The 21,842-nt window shown below is 47.3% G+C and overlaps 1 protein-coding gene across 1 annotated transcript in view; it reads left to right on the top strand.

Moving 5' to 3' along the window:
- The window catches only part of LOC126540228 (melatonin receptor type 1C-like), a 37,409-nt gene extending 16,057 nt beyond the window's left edge, over window positions 1-21,352 (top strand). Inside the window, exons 3-4 of the mRNA XM_050187026.2 lie at window positions 16,469-16,522; window positions 20,019-21,352. Coding sequence (XP_050042983.2) covers window positions 16,469-16,522; window positions 20,019-20,272 — 308 coding nt within the window. The 3' untranslated portion in view covers window positions 20,273-21,352. The remainder of the gene's footprint in view (window positions 1-16,468; window positions 16,523-20,018) is intronic.
- The last annotated feature ends 490 nt before the right edge of the window (window positions 21,353-21,842 follow it).

The following is a 21,842-nucleotide window of genomic DNA, read 5'->3' on the forward strand; positions in this document are numbered from 1 at the left end:
TCTACATATCCGAATTGAATAACCGGGTTTGTATAACTAACAAATCAGTTATATAGATTACTAAATTATGACATTCAACGCACTGCCAAGACTTCAGTTTCATAAGCCTACCACGTAGTTCGAGTAAAAACTCTTGTTTCCGGTTCTGTTGTTCGGCCCTATGCATTCAGTAAGGGCGAAAAACTTTTAATTAATTTAATTTGACATTCCTGCGCACAAAGGGTGTCATGGTGGGATTAAACTGCTATTACGTATGATGCGCTGCTATTGCGGTAGCCGGAGAAGCACCAATCATCATGTCGTTTGTTCTCTGGGCCAGCGGATGCACGTATTTCTGTTATTGCTTGAAAAGCCTTATTACTTTTTGGTCCGTAGCTTTACCGCTTATGCCTTACTAGGTGAATAATGTACGATGCAATTAAGTGAGTGCAATCAGGAGAAAAGACTAACTCTAGCAGAGATACTATTAGAAAACACTCGAATGCATTCAAGTTTGTTTTCCTAGGTGGCAAGCTTTAAAAAATTTTAAGCGGACAAGTGAAACAAGCGGTTTTAAATAGCTACTGCGGTTAGATATGCCGCATCCTTGACCAGATTATCCAGTTTCTATTACGAGCTGTTCACTGGTGCGTCTATGCTCGACCATCACTTTGGATTGCTTTATTTTTGAACTTTGCGTGGGCTGTGGGCATGCATTGTTGGAAAGCTTTGTTTATTTATTTATTTAAAGATACCTCACAGGCCCCTAGAGTCACTGTGTAAGGGGGGAGAGTACACTCAAAGGTTATACAATAATTAGAATACATATCTGAATACATATACAAGAAATAAAGTGTAATAAGTGCGCTAACATGCAGTAATGTAGTGTTAAAAATTATGAAAAAGACGAACCAAATGCTTTAGAACGTGGGAGAAACCAATAGAATTACAGAACAAGCCGGAATTTAAATAACACCAATTGCACAAAGATATATAATCATTAAGAAGGGTAAAAAGAAGGACACCGACCACTGAATGAATACAAGAAAAGACGTTTCGGCTCCCCTGACGGGAGCCTTGTTCACAATGAAATCAATGGCGTGCGATGGCGAGCCGAAACGTCTTTTCTTGTATTCATTCAGTGGTCGGTGTCCTTCTTTTTACCCTTCTTCATGATGCCTCCCGACCAGACGGGCTTCCGTCAAAACCTCGACTTCATTAACCTTCGCCGGGCGTACGGCCAGCCAGTCATCACCGAGATTCGCCAGTACATTTCACTGACAAGCAGAGCTTCTGCATTCAAAAATCATCTTAACTTCAACCTGACCTGCAAGTCCCGAGGACTTATTCCACGCTCGCTACGTCTCAACAGGCCTGTACGTTCAAGTTTTGGTTTCAGCGTGGTTGCCAAGGCGGAAAAACTTCTTTTACAAGCCAGGATCTTGGAATGCAGACAGTCCGTGAGAAACCTACAAAATGAAGCTTTCTTTGCGCGCCGTCGCCTTGAGCACCGGGTCCCAGACGAGTTCGCAAGCATTCAACTACACGCAAATTTCAAGGCCAGGCTACAAACCCGTCGTACGCAGGAGACTCACGAAAGAAAACTTGCTAGACTGTCGCCACCCGCTGATGTCTTGCACAGAAACGTTGCCCCGTCCGCCGTGCACAATCTCTCGTCGCACAAGCCCAATTCGGCAGAACTCGCAGTCCTGAGCCTGGGCTTGAACTTCAACCTTGGACCGCAGAAGGATGCAAAAAGGTTGGTCTGTGCGGTAGAAAATGCTATCAGCCAAATTGAACCTTCAAAGAGGGAGGAGGCACGAACCCGCACCATAGGCATTCTCTCGCGGCTTCGCGCACACCCCTCCGTCTCCCCGCTTTCAGCGGAAGAAAACAAGGCGATCAAAGACCTTCGCTCAAACCAAAATCTCGTCATCCTCCCGGCTGACAAGGGCAACGCCACGGTGCTACTCAACAGGACTGACTACCGTGACAAGATGCTGTCACTTCTTGCGGACGAGGCAACGTACAGTCGTCTGAAGAAGGATCCCACGCTGAAGGTACAGAGGGAGCTACAGAAGCTTCTTACGGATGTGTTCCGGTTTGTAGATCCAAGGCACAAAGGGTTGTACTTCTCCCTTCTGTGCACTAACGGTTCGGCGCCGGCGCTCTACGGTTTGCCAAAAATACATAAACCTAACGTGCCGATGCGACCTATTGTTGATTTTACTCGCTCTCCGCTTCATAAACTGTCGAAATACCTTCATAAGGTTCTTTCCCCTCTCGTTGGTAGAGGCAGCACGCACGTTCACCATTCTGAAGACTTCATAAACAAGATTCGTCATTTTACTCTCGACGATCAAGAAGCGCTTGTCTCGTTCGACGTCGTGTCGCTTTTTACAAGCGTTCCTATTCGACTCGCCGTGGAAACTTGCACCGCCATTCTGGACGATGACCCTACCCTACCAGAAAGGACGCCCATCGACGTTCCTGACTTAAAGAGGCTCCTCCTGTTCTGCCTGGAGAACACCTACTTCACTTTTGAAGGCACCTTCTACAGGCAAGTGCACGGGACACCGATGGGCGCATCCATTTCGGTAACCACTGCAAATTTAACTATGGAATGGCTTGAGCGTCGAGCACTCGCCTCTTTCTACTCGCCGCCCAGAGTCTTCCTACGTTACGTAGACGATGTGTTCTGCATAATTCAGCGAGAACAAATTCCTTCATTTTTGTCACATTTGAACAGTATTGAAGCGTCCTTACAATTCACAGTCGAGGAAGAAAAAGATGGCGAGCTTCCTTTTCTGGACGTCCTCGTAAAGCGTGACAGGCGCAATCTGGCATTCACCGTGTACAGAAAGAGCACACACACAGGCAGATATCTGCATTTTAATTCAGTGCACCCGATAAACCAGAAGAGATCGGTAGTAGCCTCTCTTGTCGGCAGAACCAAGCGTATCTGCACAACGCCACAAAGCCGTGCTGCCGACCTACAAGAGGTCCACCGTAATCTCTCGGCATGTGGCTACCCGAAGTCGTTTGTGAACTCGGTGGAACGCCATCTGTCTCAGCCCCCAAGGCCTGACTGTGTGCTCCCAAGAAAACGCGCCCCCATACCGTATGTGCCCGGTGTGAGCGAGGGCTTAGCCCGCGTTCTACGCGGCTATGACGTCCAGGTAGCTCACGTACCGTCCCAAAAATTACGCCACCGGCTGGTAAACGTGAAAGACAAGCTTCCAAAGACTAAGTTTCCTGGCATCGTCTACGGGATTCCATGTGAAGACTGCGACTGCGTATATATCGGCGAGACAGGAAATTTCGAGCAGCGGTTGAAGCAGCATATCAACGATGTAAAAAAGAAAAAAGTCGCCTCAAACGCCTTGGCAGAGCATGCAGATGACTTGGACCACAGAATTGATTGGGATAACGCGAAGATATTAGAAAAAGAAAGAGATTTGACGTCAAGACACCACTTGGAATCTCTCCTAATCCAAATGACAGATAACACCCTCAACCGGAATGATGGAACCCTCCCCCCCATCTACACGCGCTGCTTACATCATATTTTAAAACCATATAAACATTGTATCGCACGCCATTGATTTCATTGTGAACAAGGCTCCCGTCAGGGGAGCCGAAACGTCTTTTCTTGTATTCATTCAGTGGTCGGTGTCCTTCTTTTTACCCTTCTTCATGATGCCTCCCGACCAGACGGGCTTCCGTCAAAACCTCGACTTCATTAACCTTCGCCGGGCGTACGGCCAGCCAGTCATCACCGAGATTCGCCAGTACATTTCACTGACAAGCAGAGCTTCTGCATTCAAAAATCATCTTAACTTCAACCTGACCTGCAAGTCCCGAGGACTTATTCCACGCTCGCTACGTCTCAACAGGCCTGTACGTTCAAGTTTTGGTTTCAGCGTGGTTGCCAAGGCGGAAAAACTTCTTTTACAAGCCAGGATCTTGGAATGCAGACAGTCCGTGAGAAACCTACAAAATGAAGCTTTCTTTGCGCGCCGTCGCCTTGAGCACCGGGTCCCAGACGAGTTCGCAAGCATTCAACTACACGCAAATTTCAAGGCCAGGCTACAAACCCGTCGTACGCAGGAGACTCACGAAAGAAAACTTGCTAGACTGTCGCCACCCGCTGATGTCTTGCACAGAAACGTTGCCCCGTCCGCCGTGCACAATCTCTCGTCGCACAAGCCCAATTCGGCAGAACTCGCAGTCCTGAGCCTGGGCTTGAACTTCAACCTTGGACCGCAGAAGGATGCAAAAAGGTTGGTCTGTGCGGTAGAAAATGCTATCAGCCAAATTGAACCTTCAAAGAGGGAGGAGGCACGAACCCGCACCATAGGCATTCTCTCGCGGCTTCGCGCACACCCCTCCGTCTCCCCGCTTTCAGCGGAAGAAAACAAGGCGATCAAAGACCTTCGCTCAAACCAAAATCTCGTCATCCTCCCGGCTGACAAGGGCAACGCCACGGTGCTACTCAACAGGACTGACTACCGTGACAAGATGCTGTCACTTCTTGCGGACGAGGCAACGTACAGTCGTCTGAAGAAGGATCCCACGCTGAAGGTACAGAGGGAGCTACAGAAGCTTCTTACGGATGTGTTCCGGTTTGTAGATCCAAGGCACAAAGGGTTGTACTTCTCCCTTCTGTGCACTAACGGTTCGGCGCCGGCGCTCTACGGTTTGCCAAAAATACATAAACCTAACGTGCCGATGCGACCTATTGTTGATTTTACTCGCTCTCCGCTTCATAAACTGTCGAAATACCTTCATAAGGTTCTTTCCCTCTCGTTGGTAGAGGCAGCACGCACGTTCACCATTCTGAAGACTTCATAAACAAGATTCGTCATTTTACTCTCGACGATCAAGAAGCGCTTGTCTCGTTCGACGTCGTGTCGCTTTTTACAAGCGTTCCTATTCGACTCGCCGTGGAAACTTGCACCGCCATTCTGGACGATGACCCTACCCTACCAGAAAGGACGCCCATCGACGTTCCTGACTTAAAGAGGCTCCTCCTGTTCTGCCTGGAGAACACCTACTTCACTTTTGAAGGCACCTTCTACAGGCAAGTGCACGGGACACCGATGGGCGCATCCATTTCGGTAACCACTGCAAATTTAACTATGGAATGGCTTGAGCGTCGAGCACTCGCCTCTTTCTACTCGCCGCCCAGAGTCTTCCTACGTTACGTAGACGATGTGTTCTGCATAATTCAGCGAGAACAAATTCCTTCATTTTTGTCACATTTGAACAGTATTGAAGCGTCCTTACAATTCACAGTCGAGGAAGAAAAAGATGGCGAGCTTCCTTTTCTGGACGTCCTCGTAAAGCGTGACAGGCGCAATCTGGCATTCACCGTGTACAGAAAGAGCACACACACAGGCAGATATCTGCATTTTAATTCAGTGCACCCGATAAACCAGAAGAGATCGGTAGTAGCCTCTCTTGTCGGCAGAACCAAGCGTATCTGCACAACGCCACAAAGCCGTGCTGCCGACCTACAAGAGGTCCACCGTAATCTCTCGGCATGTGGCTACCCGAAGTCGTTTGTGAACTCGGTGGAACGCCATCTGTCTCAGCCCCCAAGGCCTGACTGTGTGCTCCCAAGAAAACGCGCCCCCATACCGTATGTGCCCGGTGTGAGCGAGGGCTTAGCCCGCGTTCTACGCGGCTATGACGTCCAGGTAGCTCACGTACCGTCCCAAAAATTACGCCACCGGCTGGTAAACGTGAAAGACAAGCTTCCAAAGACTAAGTTTCCTGGCATCGTCTACGGGATTCCATGTGAAGACTGCGACTGCGTATATATCGGCGAGACAGGAAATTTCGAGCAGCGGTTGAAGCAGCATATCAACGATGTAAAAAAGAAAAAAGTCGCCTCAAACGCCTTGGCAGAGCATGCAGATGACTTGGACCACAGAATTGATTGGGATAACGCGAAGATATTAGAAAAAGAAAGAGATTTGACGTCAAGACACCACTTGGAATCTCTCCTAATCCAAATGACAGATAACACCCTCAACCGGAATGACGGAACCCTCCCCCCCATCTACACGCGCTGCTTACATCATATTTTAAAACCATATAAACATTGTATCGCACGCCATTGATTTCATTGTGAACAAGGCTCCCGTCAGGGGAGCCGAAACGTCTTTTCTTGTATTCATTCAGTGGTCGGTGTCCTTCTTTTTACCCTTCTTCATGATGCCTCCCGACCAGACGGGCTTCCGTCAAAACCTCGACTTCATATATAATCATTGTTGGGAATATGTAAGTGAAATATGAAGTGACGTGACACTGTGACCGTTACCTGCTTATATTTGTGCGTCTAAAGAAGACGTGCGCTAAACTCGTTTTAATCAGTTTTGTTACTGAAGGAGCACCTGGAAGATTTGTGCCTTATTCATTGCCGCTGCATAGGGCCTTCGCCGCTTGTCCTAACAGGTAAGGCATGGTATAGACGCATCCTTTGAGTGGACACACATTGTTATGCTACACATGGGAAACACAGCCCAAAGTGTGCGCAGTATTGTAAAGATTATTTCTCTAAAGACGAAGCAGTGTCAAGCTTGCCAAAACCACAGCTTCTAAACCTCTGAGGCAAGTGAGGTCGCTTTCAGCGAGGTCATAATTGGAGAAAACCATTATCTGATACGTTGGCGTACATAGCTATTCGTAGCGAGAATTTCATCAATATGCTACATCACATATTACTGCAGTGTTCGCTCAAGTCATGGACTAATGACTAATAACCATATTGATCTTAAAAATGCACAACATAACCGCTCATTATCTGCTTCTGTCGCTTCAGAGCCCTCCTGAAATTCATGCAGCGTCTCGGATATTTCTACGCTCTTTATTCCTAGTCTAACTATCCGCGCGTATCACATGTGTAGATAGCTCTAATATGTTGCTCTTTTTTTGCGGCTGGTCATTATGCAGGCGGGGTAGTTACAACTAGACAATGTGTTTTTTTTTTCGTGTTGCGACAGCGCGCAATAAGAAATGAATGCTCAGCGCACCGGATAAGGGCTTGCATGCATATTGCCCTATCATCTGCCTTCGTGCTACTGTGCATCGTACTTCTACCTTTCTGTTTCGCCAGTCATAGGCCACATACCAGTGCTCCACGAATAAAGTTTTTACTAATTAAACTCTCATTTAATAATTTACAACTAAGCTTATTTGTTTCTGCGCCATATAGAGGTTCTATTTTACGAAATAGAGCGCGTCGTAGCATTCTGTGCTGGCATGTGACTCAGCGGCAGGCAGACGCAGCCTCATCCGCTTTGCCAGGCGGAATGGGCACAGCGCCGCGCCCTATTGCGAAGCCTACGATCTTCTTTCCGCCACCGCGCGTCCAGTCCTCCGCGTATACGTAGTAGGACAAACACGGATGTCCTGTGTCGCTGTGAATTGATCGGCTCATCTTAACGTTATTATTATTATTTTTTTTTTGCTAGGCAGCTTCAAAGCATTGTGGAATTTTCGGCTTCGCCATAGCCTAGGCGAATTTTGCCTCAACATTCTGCATCACAGGAGCGCGTGCTGGAGTCCCCCTTAATGCACTGAGACCCTAGCGATTCAGTGACGCGGAAATAGAGACAGATATTTAAGGTGCGCCAACTTTACACTCAACGTTTATTTCGAAGAGTGACATATACATACATGAGCTGCGCAGCACAAATAGCAAGGAACCCACGAAAACAGACAAAAAATGTTGTTACACGGGCAGTCCTGCAGTGTCCTGCAGAGTTCAGGTAACTTATTTCACTTCTACTCAGTGCTACAGAGGACTCATGGACGCATCTAGCTCCCGCTTTTGCGATCGATTCGCTGCCACGATTTCCCCGCGTGTCCCCATTCCTGTAGATCACGCGGTATTAATTAAACAGTAGTTTCAACGTATAATTGTACCACTACGCCAACACATAGCCTTGATGATGATGATGGGGATGACGATGCTGATGCAATGTTTTGTTGTGGCCTCGAATTTTCTTTTATGGGTTCAAGTTTTGCTTAAGTCTACGTTTAAATTATGAGGTGTAAGATTTGGGCACCTCACGGTTTGCCCTGCGCATATCTTACAGAATATTTTTGTTTTGACTATGTTCACGTAACCCGCGCACTGAGGCCCCAGTATCAGATACACTATCCCAAGAATGTGCGCACCACCATGCGCGTTATTTGCGAACATATTACGCCTCACGGCGCCGGATAAATCAGCATATAAGTTAGTACGGATATATATGCAGCGCAGTACAGGTAAATAATGAAACTCGCTGTACATGACAGGCCGTCATTACGATTGTAGCTGCCACTGCACTTGCCGAAAGCGCGGGAATATTTCGCATAATTAATTAATTATGGGGTTTTACGTGCCAAAACCACTTTCTGATTATGAGGCACGCCGTAGTGAGGGACTCCGGAAATTTCGACCACCTGGGGTTCTTTAACGTGCACCTAAATCTAAGTACACGGGTGTTTTCGCATTTCGCCCCCATCGAAATGCGGCCGCCGGGGCCGGGATTCGATCCCGCGACCTCGTGCTCAGCAGCCTAACACCATAGCCACTGAGCAACCACGGCGGGTGGAATATTTCGCATATGGGGCGCATTTGTACAGAGTTTTGGAGGCGGCAGAGTCCAACGAAAATTTTCTACATTTTAGTCACTTGTTCAACGCCATTAGTCACCAGTACCTTGCTGTTTGGACCGAGGTTTTTGCTTAGCTGTATTCGGAATCGATCAAATTCTGCGGCCTGGCTATTAGAGAAATTTTCTTCTGCGTTTATCAATGAAAGCTTCCAATGCAAAATTTTGATATTTCAGGCTTGTCTGTTGTTGGTGTATCTGTTTGAGCCTGAACTACCTTTCTTTCTTGCCGAAGAAACTGCATCCACCGGACAGCCTACATTTCCTCCAGATCGACCTTTGAAATTGTTGTCCGTGGTTGCGGAAGGTGTTCCCGTCGAAGCTTTCATTGACACGGGTGCCGCCATTTCTATTATTCGGGCAGACATTTGTTCCCGCCTCCGGAGAATGATGACGCTTTATTGCGGTCCGTCTCTTCGTGCAGAGACCAACGCCGTTCTTCGTTCCATCGCGCAATGTACAGTTCGGGTATTCATTCACAGAATACGTCGTCACATTGTTTTCGCTGTGTTTACCGAGTGTTCTCACGAAGTTACTTTAGGATGGGATTTTTTGTGTTCTGCATCCGCTGCTATCTCTTGTCGTGGGTGACTCGTACACCTGAATTCCACCACGGAATTATTCCTGATTATGAAGAACGCGTACGCCTCGTCACCTCCTCCGATAATGTTCTTTGGCCTTCAGGAGAAGAAATTACAAGTGTCAATTCCACTGACATTCGGGATGGCAATGTTCTCATTCTTCCATACGGTCATACGGTATCTAGAGGAATTCTTAGCACTCCTGGCCTTGTTCACTTCTCTCATGGCTCTGCATTCCTCACCGCGTTAAACCAAACTACCGAACCTCGACTGCTACCCGTGGTTCAAGTGTCATTTGCTCTCTTGATACACAGCCTGATGCAGTTGCCGTTTCGACTGTTCTACCAGACTCAACGTCGTCGCCACTCACTGCATCTTCCACACCGCTGTCGGCGACCATAAGCGTTGACCTTCATATGCAACTTCGCTGCGCTTGCGTCTCCGCTCTATCAACTCCTCTCAAATAACGCCCCCTTCGTTTGGTCCGCCGATTGTGAAAGTGCCTTTTTGACACTCAAGCAGGCCCTGACGTCCGACCTGGTACTGTGCCATTTTGACCAAAGTATAGCTACTATCATTCACACTGATGCATGCACTCATTGTCTCGGTGCTGTTCTCCTGCCAAGTGACACCACCTTGCGTGAACGAATCGTTCCTTACGCCACTCGGACGCTGACTGTTGCTGAAAAAATTACACCATCACCGAATGAGAGTGAATTGCTGTTTGGGCAGTGAAAAAGTTTCGGCGATGCCTTCACTGCCGTTAAAGTTGTCGCCGACCATAATGCACTGTGCTGGCTATGGTCGCTAAAGAAACTATCGGGTCGCCTTGGTCGCTGGGTGACCCATTTACAAGAGTATGATTTAGATTTTACCGACAGGTCTGGCAAGAGTCACCAAGACGCAGGTGCTCTATCTCCTTGGCCTTTGTGGAACACTACTGACTCAGCATCGTCTAATCGTACTGATGTACAGCCCGAGCCCAGTTCATCACCCTTGTCCATCTCAATGCTCGACTGGCTGAAGCTTAATCATCCGTGTGTCCTTGTTTCCCACCAACCTGCTGACCCATACTGCCGAAACTTCTTGACCGCATGCAAGGCTCTGCTTCAACTCCGAAGGCCCGACTCCGTGGACAAGTTAAACAATTCAACCTTCACGATGGTACTTTGCATCGCTATATTTATCGTGTCAATGGCAAAAAACTGGGTTCCGATTAAACAACGTTCTCTGCAACGTCAGGTGCTTGAAGCCTTTCATGATGATCCGACGACAGGTCGCCTCGGATACCACAAGACATACGACAAGATACGGAGTCGATGCTCATGGCCTGGCCTCTGTTCTGCCGTATCCAGGTACGTCGCATCATGCGCTCTTTGTCAACGCCGCAAACGACCTACGACTCCTTCTGCTCTGTTGCAACCTCTTTCTTGTTGCGCTTTCGAAGTCATCGGAATAAAATTGTACGGTCCTCTTACCAAGACCTCCAATGGCAGTCGCTGGATTGCTACGGCCGCAGACCACCTGATACGCTACGCCTAGACAGATTTCTTTCTGCGCAGCATCCTCTTACGTCATGGAGCTGCGCGCGTTCTCCTCAACGACCGCCGCAAAGCCTTCCTCTTGTCTCTTCTTCCCCAAGTTTTGCGTGCCTCAAACACCGTTCACAAGACCACTTCGAGCTACCACCCGCGGACCAACGGCTTGACACAACGTTTTCATCGTACTCTATTGGATATGATTACAATGTACATCAGCCCCGACCACACCAACTGGGATGCAATCGTGCCGTTTCTGACATTTGCTTACAATACGGCTGTAGAACACACCACCGGCTTTTCTCCCTTTTCCTCGTCTATGGCCGCTCACCTAGTTTAGTCCTGGACATCTCATTCCTTACGGCTCCCGTGTCTTCAGCAACGCCCTTCTCAGAACAATTTTGTCTCGTCTCTAAGACTGCCGTCATCGAGCCCGCATTAACACCGACATCGCTCAGGATGTGCGGAAGCATCGCTACGACTAGACTCGCCGTGTTGTCACTTTTTTCCCTGGTGATGAAGCTCTTCTATTGACTCCTGTGCGCGTTCCCGGTTTATGTGCGAAATTCGCCAGTCGTTTCATTGGAGCCTAGAGGGTCATTGAGCAGACATCTCGGGTAATTAACGCGTCTCTCCCCTTAGAATTTCTTCCCAACACCGTTGCCGTGGTACAGAAATTGTGCATGTATCGCGCTTAAAACCGTACACACGCCGCGGTTCATCGTAATGTCGCGCGACCAGGCAGCTGCATCTACCGCGGGAGAGAATTAGGTTGAGGGCAATCCATGACTAACCCTTCTTCATGTCTACACATCATCGTCACTTGTACAAATTCTTCATCTGTAATTATCATCATCTGCCAGACAGCTTGCTCTTCGTCGTAGCTCGAGCTCAGCTGGTTTAAACGGTTCCTTATAATACTAAGATTTGTTTACCGTTGCATAACTTCACATTTGTTTGAAATGTCCGTAGTGTTTTTGATGCCTTTGCCCCCACCCCTCTATGCAATGCCCTGAAAGAGGTCTTTAAGGGACAATAAATGATGATGAATGATGTCAATGACCGTAAAATTAATTTCCTTAGCCAGCTTTTAAATTTTCCTGTTTACTGCAAGCACTGCCCTTCCAATTGCACACCCCTGCTTTTCAACGTTTGTCACCATGCACACTGCGATTTGCACTTCCTTTGGAACTTTCCACAGGCCGGTAACCCCTTCGGTTATTTGCTCCGCGATCCCTGTCTCCCGTTCTTGTAGTACGTCAATCACTCCGGCCATTATCCTCACCAGATGCGTCTCCTCCACTCAGTCCCACCTGCGTTGCTTGGCCTTCGCTATCACTTTCTTAATCGATTTCCCCGGAAACGCGCTGACCTGGACTTGCTCGCGTGCACCTACCCTCTCTATTTTTCCGGGTTCTACTTTTCGCATGTTTGAACCCCCAGCCAAGACAGCTCGACGCTGTTCCTCCTCCTCACCGCCGAAGTCTGCACCTGTAGCCACGATGCCGTCCAACACGCCTCACCCCCCTCCCCCGTCTCATCCTCGCCCTTCGCTGTTTTGTGTTCCACGGCCGGCACGTCAGTGGTAGCCCCTACTTCACCATCGGCGCGGTGGCTTCGGCTTTTGTGACCTGCTCTCTCTTCGAAGCCAGCCCCGCTCGCCGTGCTCGCATCGAAGCGTCCGGAAAACATGATTTCGTTCGAAAAATGTGTTACCTAACCAACTTGTCCAATAAACAAACTTCATTAATATCAAAGCGTTCACCATTGCTTTGGGGAATGGCGCTCCTCAGCTTCACTTCTACGTTGGCAAGCTTACCTTCTACCATCTTCCTCTGGTTCTGTTCACTCTTGAGTTCCTTTTCTAGTTTTCCAACCCGCTTAGCTAGCTCATCTTTCTCCTACTCAAGACAGTCTGGTCACGATCCTAGCGCGCACGGCCTACAGATAAAAACTGCCCCGTTTGCTTCCCTTGCTCATTCAAACCGTGTTTATTCCAACGCTTAGGAAGCGTCACACCCAGAAAAACGCACGCCTGGGTTTCTTCTAGTAGTGACCTTGATCTTGCACTGCCAGGTAGAAATGTAACCTTTCTTGTAGCAAAAATTTTACTGATTCGGCACCTATGTTTATCGAACCAAAAGAACAAAACAACTGAGAAGCATGGAATATAATGTACAGGGTGTTTTCTTTTAGCTGCCCCCAATTTTTTAAAGATTGCCTTTGGCAGATAGCGCAAGTTTAACCCTTTATCTAAATGCCTCGTTTGAGGCGCCCATTACTTCTACAAGAAATAAAAATGCTCAACCGAAAAAATCAAGTAATTACGCTAATTACAATGTTAATTAATTACCTTACGCCACATATTTCAAACTACGAACTAGTGCCGGTGAGTTCGCATGGCGTATCCACTCGGAAAGAATTCTCTGGACAGCACGAGTTCCGAGATATTAATTTTCAAGGTGTCCTTCGAAATACATTGGTGTTCCCGTTACTTTTGTGCTTCAGTGCATAAAACAGCGGTTTCTTCAAAATGTAAATTGAACGCCAATGCATTTCGTCGGACACTTCGAAAATTATTATCTCGGAACTGTTGCTGTCCAAATAATTCGTTGCAAGTCGATACGCCGTGCGAACCCAGCAGCTATAATTCGTAAATTGAAATAGGTGGCCCAAATTAACTGAAAGTTAATGAGAGTTATTGCGCTAATTATTGAACTGAACGTTTGATTTCTCGTAGAGCTAATGGCCGCCTCATCCAGTAATTTAGATCAAGGATTAGAATTGTGCTATCCACCGTAGGTAATCTTTAAAAAAATTGGTGCAGCTAAATATAAAAAAAAACCTGTATATAGATTGACCGGTTAATCCAACAATTCTAACTAAATGAGCGCAAAAAAATAAAAGAAAACCCCGCTTTCGCGCGCTGCTCTTGCTGCGCTGAGAAGGCACTTCGAATCGGCATCTGTGTTCCCTTCGTCGTCACTTGAGACAGTGACCCGCGCTGCAGCGCCAAACAAATAGTGCGTATCAGCGTCACACTATAACCGGTAAGCCACCACGGCGGGTGGCCTTAATGTGCACCTGAATAAGACCTGATTTAAGACACTTGAATTTATATATACGGCCGTGTTCTTTTTCAGTTCGCTCCCATCGAAATCAATCAATCAATCAATCAATCAATCAATCAATTTATTTCCTTAAAAACTCTGGTCACCGTGGCCGGGAATCTTACCTCATACTTCGTTTTCATACACAGGCACTGAGTTACCGCAGCGGGAGTTCAAAAGCTAAAGCTCATTTAAAGAACGCCTCATTTGTTCTAAGCGACACGACACTAATCAAAGGCAACAATTTATACTTTAATCACGTTAGGTGAGCTCAGAAGGAAAACCTGAATGCCAGTGCCCAACGAATTCAAAGTGGTGTCAACAGCACTGGTTGACACGATTTTTTGCAAGAGCGCGCACAGTGGTCAATTTTGCTTTTACCCAACTGGCGGACGCTAAAATTTGAGGGTCCTTTCGAGAGTTTTGTTCTCGATTGCCATGCAGAAAATGATATATATCTGAGTCGTGCTACGGACTTTACTTTGCTTCGCTTTGCTCGAAGAGCAAAATTTTACGGCTTCGTTTACCGTCACGTGCCTTTCTCCCTGTCACGTACTTCCACTTTCTTGGCGGTAACTCACTACTGCAGCTCGGGTATTGCCGAATCGTTCGGCAGCCGCAACAGCACACAGTTAGCAGTTGCGTACCGGAGCACTTAAGCGTGATGGTGTACGGCGTTTGGTCACAGAGAGTCTCTGACTATTAAAGTGATCGCGTTGAGGGCCCCGTGTCCCAAAAAATCTGCTGTCGGCGTCCCGCACCGACGTCCCCGCGAGCGAAAATTCCTGCATATATTTAAGTACATGCAAATGTCGCGCCTTGCTATATGACGTGTGGTACATGCGGGTTATATTGGCGCACTATTCTATCACTAAACTTGCTTATACCTCGTCTTACATTCTTGACAAAGTTATTCCTCAGAATTTTGAGAATGACAGCCTACAAATCATTGTCATGAAAGATAACACCGACATCGCATGTGTTATGTTAAACTTTCCAGACTGAAATATTAAGAATGCGAAAAAAGCATAAAGCAGAAAGTGAAGTATTTTTTCGGTGTGGCTGTGCACAACGTCTGGAATTGGCCCCCGCAAGAGCCTGCGATTCTACCAGAAAGCTCGCCTTGGTGCATAGCGTTGGTCGGCAGCGTTTCCCGGTAGACATTACGGTTACATGAGCTGCAGATGCCGGGAAATGTGAGACGCAGTCCATTTTTAAAGGAGAAGCTTAAACGTCCTCCAATTTTTTGACGTCATTAACGAGCAACAGCAAACACAGTACGAGAAAAAGCGGGTAGTGGGGGTTCAGGGTAAACCAGGGACAAGCGCAAGTGCGTAAGTGCTGGTACTCAGGGCGCGGTCTCTAAGTACTAGTGCATGCACTTCAGCACAGAGGTGCTGCAGAAACATCCATTGAGCACTGCTTGAACAACACGGTATTGCCACTGTCAGATACAACTCGTAAACATTTAAAGATTGTCTGTGTCACGGCGTCCTCCTCATGGACACCGAACAAGACAAAAGCGGGCAGGAATATGGAAGACTGTAGTCAATAGCGGTGGTAAGAGTGTAGCTGGAGCCACGTTTCGTCAAGCGGACTTCTCTTTGTCAGGGCACGCTGCCGATAAAGAAAATAGGCTGACCTTGGGAAAGTAGAAAACAAAAAGTCTGAAGACGGCGCACACAGCACACCAATAGTCAGCTTTGTCCAATGGTGAGCAAAGTGCAACCCTTTGCTGAAAGTGTGACGAGTATGTTTTACTTTGAGTTGAAGAATCTACTGGTTTTCGCAGCTAGTTTTCGTTCAGCACTTTCGAAATAAGTAGAATGGACACGCGATATCGTGTAGAATGAGAAAAGCATTACCTTAAAAAGAAAAGGAACATCGTAAAACATTAAGAGACGACGGCGTTCCTGTATATGTCGTACAACCATAGTGCTAACTAAAAGCACAAAGCTGTACGATCTACCACCAAAAATATAACATTTTAATTACCTATTGGAGATAAATGTGTTAACGAAATCCCAAACGAAGATATTCAGGGCCATTCACATGAGATTTGCGGCAGGAGAGCACTCTCATTCCATTATCTGTCAGAACCATTTTAATGCGTCTGTTATGATCCAGGAATTTCGGCAAAATAGAATGATAAGCCCTCGAAGTATACCCGTAGCGCGGATCTACGTAGATTTTACGGTATTAGCTTTCCACCACAGAAGATTATAGATGCGTTCATAATTTCGTGAGCAGCGTAAAATGTGCTAGTTAATTGTTATAGACACCAACAAAACAACCGATGCGTTCAATCAACAAGAGCAAATACCGTTGAAAAAAGTATAAAACAAGTAGGAGCGCCTTGAACACAGAGCCACTAAGTCAGTTAAGTGAGTCACCAGGGCGTATCGTAGACTCGTATGAAAATTGGCTTCGTTTTTCTTATCATTTTTTTGTCTCTCAGCTTGATTCGACTACATATATCATGGAGCTAATACGAGCGTGTATTGCATGGTTTTCGGAAGTATAAACGCATAGGTGCGTTCGCAGCTCATCTTCAGAGGTTTGAATGATTTTATTGCCCTTGTCTGCAGGAAGCGCTGCCCACAAATCCTGCAGCTCTCAACCCAAGCCTGGAGATGATATACGTAAGTAGGTTTGAGTGTACTTGAAGCACGCAATCCTTATAGCAATTGTTTCAGTTGCCTCAGCTACGCTGACATAGACGCATTCATAGCGCCGAGATTTGCAGTTGTCGTGAATGTCTATTCAATACAGAGGTGCGAATTATCTTTTACATGGCAGGAAATCGAGATCTGGATCTGTCGCTCCCTAGATAATTCTGTAAACGACCAAGTTCGATAACCCATCAATGCTAGCATAATATCACTGGAGCGAATTTTACCCGGGCTGCGCGACAGTTAAGCATGAAAGTTGAAGAACCAGTTTTCTGGTGAAGCATTTCGATAGGAAGTTTCCTAATTAAATGTCTTCAACACACACATTATGTGTCATTGTTGCAGGTACTCATAAAATTTGCGGACGTATTTCGCACAGTTTCCATAAAGTAATCAGGAACAGGTACGTACCCAAATAATGGGGTAAGCAATGCTTGACGCTATGAAAATGTCGCAGTTTCGCCCGAAAGAAGAAGCATTCATAGCGATAGTATATCATCAGACAACTACACGGTGGTTCTTAGTTTTTCTAGGCCGTGTAAACTGCAGTAATCTGTGACTTACTAACTAAACAAGCATGTTGTCACGCGCGCACACACAGGCAAAACATGAACAGATATCGCTCGATGACCACGAGCCCTCTCTGGAACAACGTTGGCAGGGTGAGGAGCGCCGGCAGTGGAGAGTGCGTGTGTGCTTGTCCAAAAGAGAACGTGCCATTCTTCAGCTATCTTCAGCATTTGAACTGTGCTGTGTCTCCAAAACCTAACTTATGCGATCGACAACACGCGCAACTATGGGCGTGCTAGAGTGGAAGATCCGCTGGAAGCCATCGCCTTTCTCGGCTCGCACTCGCAATATGCTTGGAACATGACGGTGATGGGTGAAGTTCGTCTGGAGCGTGCATATAATTAATTACTAATGCAATGAGAAACCGGATCATCTACACGTATCAAAATTCCATCATCGAGGGAACACAGACCATGATGTTAGCCAATAAAAGGAGAAATAAATATTTTAAAAGTCACTGATAGCGATGGAAGAATCGCATGAGGCTGAAAGCGTAATTCGTTAATGCAGCGTAGGTGTTCAAAAGCAATACGACACCGGCCACGGCATTTATACATATAGTGTTCTTGTTTTTTCTTCTAGAAAAAAAGTCGCAGTTTCGCCCGAAAGGAGAAGCATCGATTGCGTTAGCAAATTAGTTGACAGCTATATGAACTAAGGATAGTAGTTTTACCGCCAGTAGAAACTTGTCAACATTCGCTTACTAACTAAATTCACACGCATCTTATCACGCGCGCACAAGCAAACATGAACACATCTCACTAGATGACCACGGAAACTCGCTGTTGTTGTGTATCGGACCGCAGGCACGAGTTGTTGCAAACTCAGCGCTGACGCCCGTTGTTGCAATCGGGTCGCAAGCCCCAAGGGTAGCGTTGGCCTGGCGGCCTGGGGCACTGGAAGCATCCGAAGGTCTCGGCAAAGCATGAGTCGACTGGTAACAGAACAACTGGTTTATTCTAACATCGCAAAAGAGCGCGCGGTCAGGTCGACCGAAGTGAGAGACGGGAGAGCACGTAACTCGACAGAAGAAATCGGAGCCTCTCTCTCGGCGTCCGGGGGCAGCTGCTCTTATACTTTCGCAGTTGAGGGCAAGAAGGAAGGTCACGGGATGTGACCACGTGACGGCGGGGGACGGACGAGCTGAGATGCATGTTGAGACGAGTGTAGTGACTCAACCGCCGGCCGGGCGCCGGACAGACCTCCTCGCTTCACACTTGGGGAGCTCCTCTCCCCGGCTGTGCGCTTTGACAAGCGTGGCACACACACACACACGCACACACGAAGACACGTGGCACTGAAACACGCCTGGACGCGCTTGGCGGGGAGGCGTATCTGCGGCGCTGAACGGGCCAAAATGTCCGCTGCTTGGAACGAAGCCCCGGCGTCCGTTGCATCCGCGCCGGCTATACCCGCGCGTCGTAGGCGAAACGTAACACTGTCGAAGCCCTACAGTGAGGAAGCGTGGCAGTAGCAGCGAAATAATTGACCTTCGTACTGTCTCTCCGTTGAACACGAACTAACCAGCAACAACACAGCGCACACAAAGCTATAAGGGCTCGGCACTGGCCCCATCGCAGATTTCTTTCAAGATAGGGCCCGCGCGGCCGTTCCGAGCAGTCACTGCCCGAAGAGCACGCCCCGTCCCCCGCCCTTGGTGCCTTGCGCGGGACTAAAGAGGCGCGCTTCCTCCCCGCTTTCTTCCCTTGCGCGAGCGAGAATGTGCCCCAATCGTCTGCTCAACCTCGTGTGCTTTCACTCGCACACACAGCGCACGACGCACGGTGACGATGTTATTGCCTTTGAACTTTATACGAAAAATCACGGCGACGGCAATGGCACAAATGCGCGTGGAGTGGCGATATAATTGCTATCGCAATAAAATAATTCGGCAAAAACAATCCCAAGTCGTAAGCCATGAATATTTCGCTTTCAGCAGCGGTCTTATGAAGCAGTCTTTGTTAGCGTCGTGTCTATTTCCCACAATTTTGGCAAGATTCTATCATCCATCTTGTGAAGGGCGCTTGTTTCTCTGTTTATGAGCGTTTTTGAATTTGTCGAATACAATAAGAAGTACAATTCGCTGGGCAGAGCCGCTAACAGTGGGCAGTTAGTGGAGTAATCCTGTATTCACAGAAAATAGGTTCTGTGCATCTGAAAACTGAGCCAGTATTTAGCAACGTCAGATTTGATTTTACATTCTTTTTTTTCTTCTCATGAGCCGTGCTGACGATCCCTGTGCGAACCGCGGCACAGCAGAGTTTTGTGATTAGGTTGCATGCCGGAAAGTGAAAACTGTTCAGTGCACTGAAATTCACTTTCTTATATCGAGCATAATGGATAAGACTGGATAACACCTAAATTTTACGAAAGAAGAACGTGCATAGCGAAGTGCCCTACATTTAACTGCATTGCAAGATGGCAGAAGGTTAATTTTTTATAACAGTTACTTTCAGTAGATCGCATCCGTGATCTTCTCGTAATCGGGCTGATTACTATCGCGGGTGACGGCCGTTCAAACGCCAGTAAATGAGTAAATTATATTAACCAATGTACGCCTCGTGAGTACGTTACCAGGGACCGTATTCAATTGTACACTCTTAGGAACCGTATACTATCGCGGCCGTAATCCGTGATGGTAACTTGTGCGATTACGAGACAATTGCGGGTGCGATCAGCCACCTACTGAAAGCCACTGATATCAGAAAATAAGTTTCTGTCAGCTTGCAATGCAGCTAAATGAAGCACTCTTCGGTACGCATGTTCTTCTTTCGTGATATTTAGCTGTAATCCAGCATTGCCAATCAAGCGCACCACTCGCAAGTGGATTTCAGTGCACTGAAGAGTTTTCACTTTCTGGCATTCACTTATTATTTACTTGCCGTAATTCACGCAGAGGCAAGCGGCAGCGGCGCTACGGCCTCCTTGCACCGGCACAAGACGAAGCGGTTTCTGTCGCAGACCAGCTGGCTCAGCCTCCCCGGTCGTAAGGGAGGCTCGGACGTATATGGCCACCAGAGCGGGTCGTCGAACTCAGCACAGAAACAGGCTGATGCCATCGTAGAGGGTTCTGAGGAAGCTGCCGGACCTGCTGCTGCCGCTTCTGGAACCGATGGCGTTACATCTGCCATCGCCGTCGAGCACGTGTAGATATTGGCAAAGCTTGGCCGGGTCAGAGAGGGCAATAGGTGAAAAGGGAGGTAGGGCAGGCGCAATCATGGTACACGAATATTTTGTAGGGAGTGGGGGTTGCATGGGGAGGGTGGCCCGCAAGTATTTGTGGTACATTGTGAGCGCGCTTCACCACTGGTCACGCTTCACGATATACGGGCCTAAAATTATAGCCTTTCGGAGGGCGCAAGAGAGGGGCACATGAACCTTCTTGGCATTTTTGTGTATACTAGCTCACTCAGACCTTCGGTATCACTGCAAAATAATATTTTTTTCTTGGCCATGATTGACGCAAGATGGTTGACGGAAGGTCATTGAGGCTCAAGATGGAGGCGAGATAAGTTAGAATGCTGTCCATAAGTTGTATAGAGCAAAGGTCGCAATGTGACCGTGTGAACCGAATTGTGTATAACTGAAACAGTGCGAAGAACTGTATATAATATCTGGTATATCCAAGCATGTGTAAAGTTTTATTGTGGCCGTTCATTTGACGTTTAACTAAATATCCAAATGTATAGTGAAAAATAGGGTGCTTTCCTGCAACGCTGGTCTTTTTTGTATATTCACGCAAACATTGTGTTGCAAATTAAAGGACTGCGCGGAATTCAAGACAAGGACGTTGTGCTTGCCCGTGTCTCTTACAACGTCCTTGTCTTGTATTCCTCGCAGTCCATTTATTTCCTCACAATATTAGCCAACTGTAATATGTAATAAGTACTATGTAATAAATATGCGTTGTTAGCGGCAATGGAAAACTTATTAGCTCTAAAAAGCAACGGTGACAGTAGCAGTATTAAAAGTCACTCAGAATGCTCAACAAATATGGCGGGCATTATATTTACGCATGGCTATTTAGCGATATTTTCATGTTCTTCTCAGTTCGTTGTACAGATTGTTGTGCTGTAACTTGTGAATTTATACTTTACCTTTTAGTTATTCTTTATTCATTTTGTCTCCACGTTCTTTGCCATAATGTCCTTGCACAACGCAATATAAGCATACATTTCTGTTGTGCAGTGTACTTTCCTAACTATATCGGAAATAAAGTCCTGAACTGTCTACTTTCCTTCTTGCTAAGCCAATACGCCGTGGCGCTTCAGTGGCAGCCGCTTACACTTGTTCCGCTAGCGCCCTACCAAGATTTTATTGCGAATTCCTCTCGTAATGATGTACAACAAGACGGACGCCGACCAAGCACTTCACTGCGCAAGAGTCCGGGAAAATCATTCAAAGGTGCGAGGTGATGAGGAATACGCACATGCACATGCTTTCTTTGCCTCGGTTTCGCGTGTCGTCGTCCTTGTCGTCAGATATCTCGCTTAACAGGAACTCGCGCTATAGGGATTACTGTCACTTTCATGAGGTTTCACCAACATCCCCCGTCACACCTTCATGCCCCCGTCCCACTGTGCAGAGTAGCAGGCCAGAGCGCGCTAGCTCCGACCAACCTCTCTGCTTTCTTTCAAGTAAATTATCTCTCTCACGAGGTTTTGCGCGACTCAGCAGCGTATACGTCGGCTGGGGACACATTCAGCCGACTGCTTTGACG

Source organism: Dermacentor andersoni, chromosome 2 (genome assembly GCF_023375885.2).
Source record: "Dermacentor andersoni chromosome 2, qqDerAnde1_hic_scaffold, whole genome shotgun sequence".
Lineage (NCBI taxonomy): Eukaryota > Metazoa > Arthropoda > Arachnida > Ixodida > Ixodidae > Dermacentor > Dermacentor andersoni.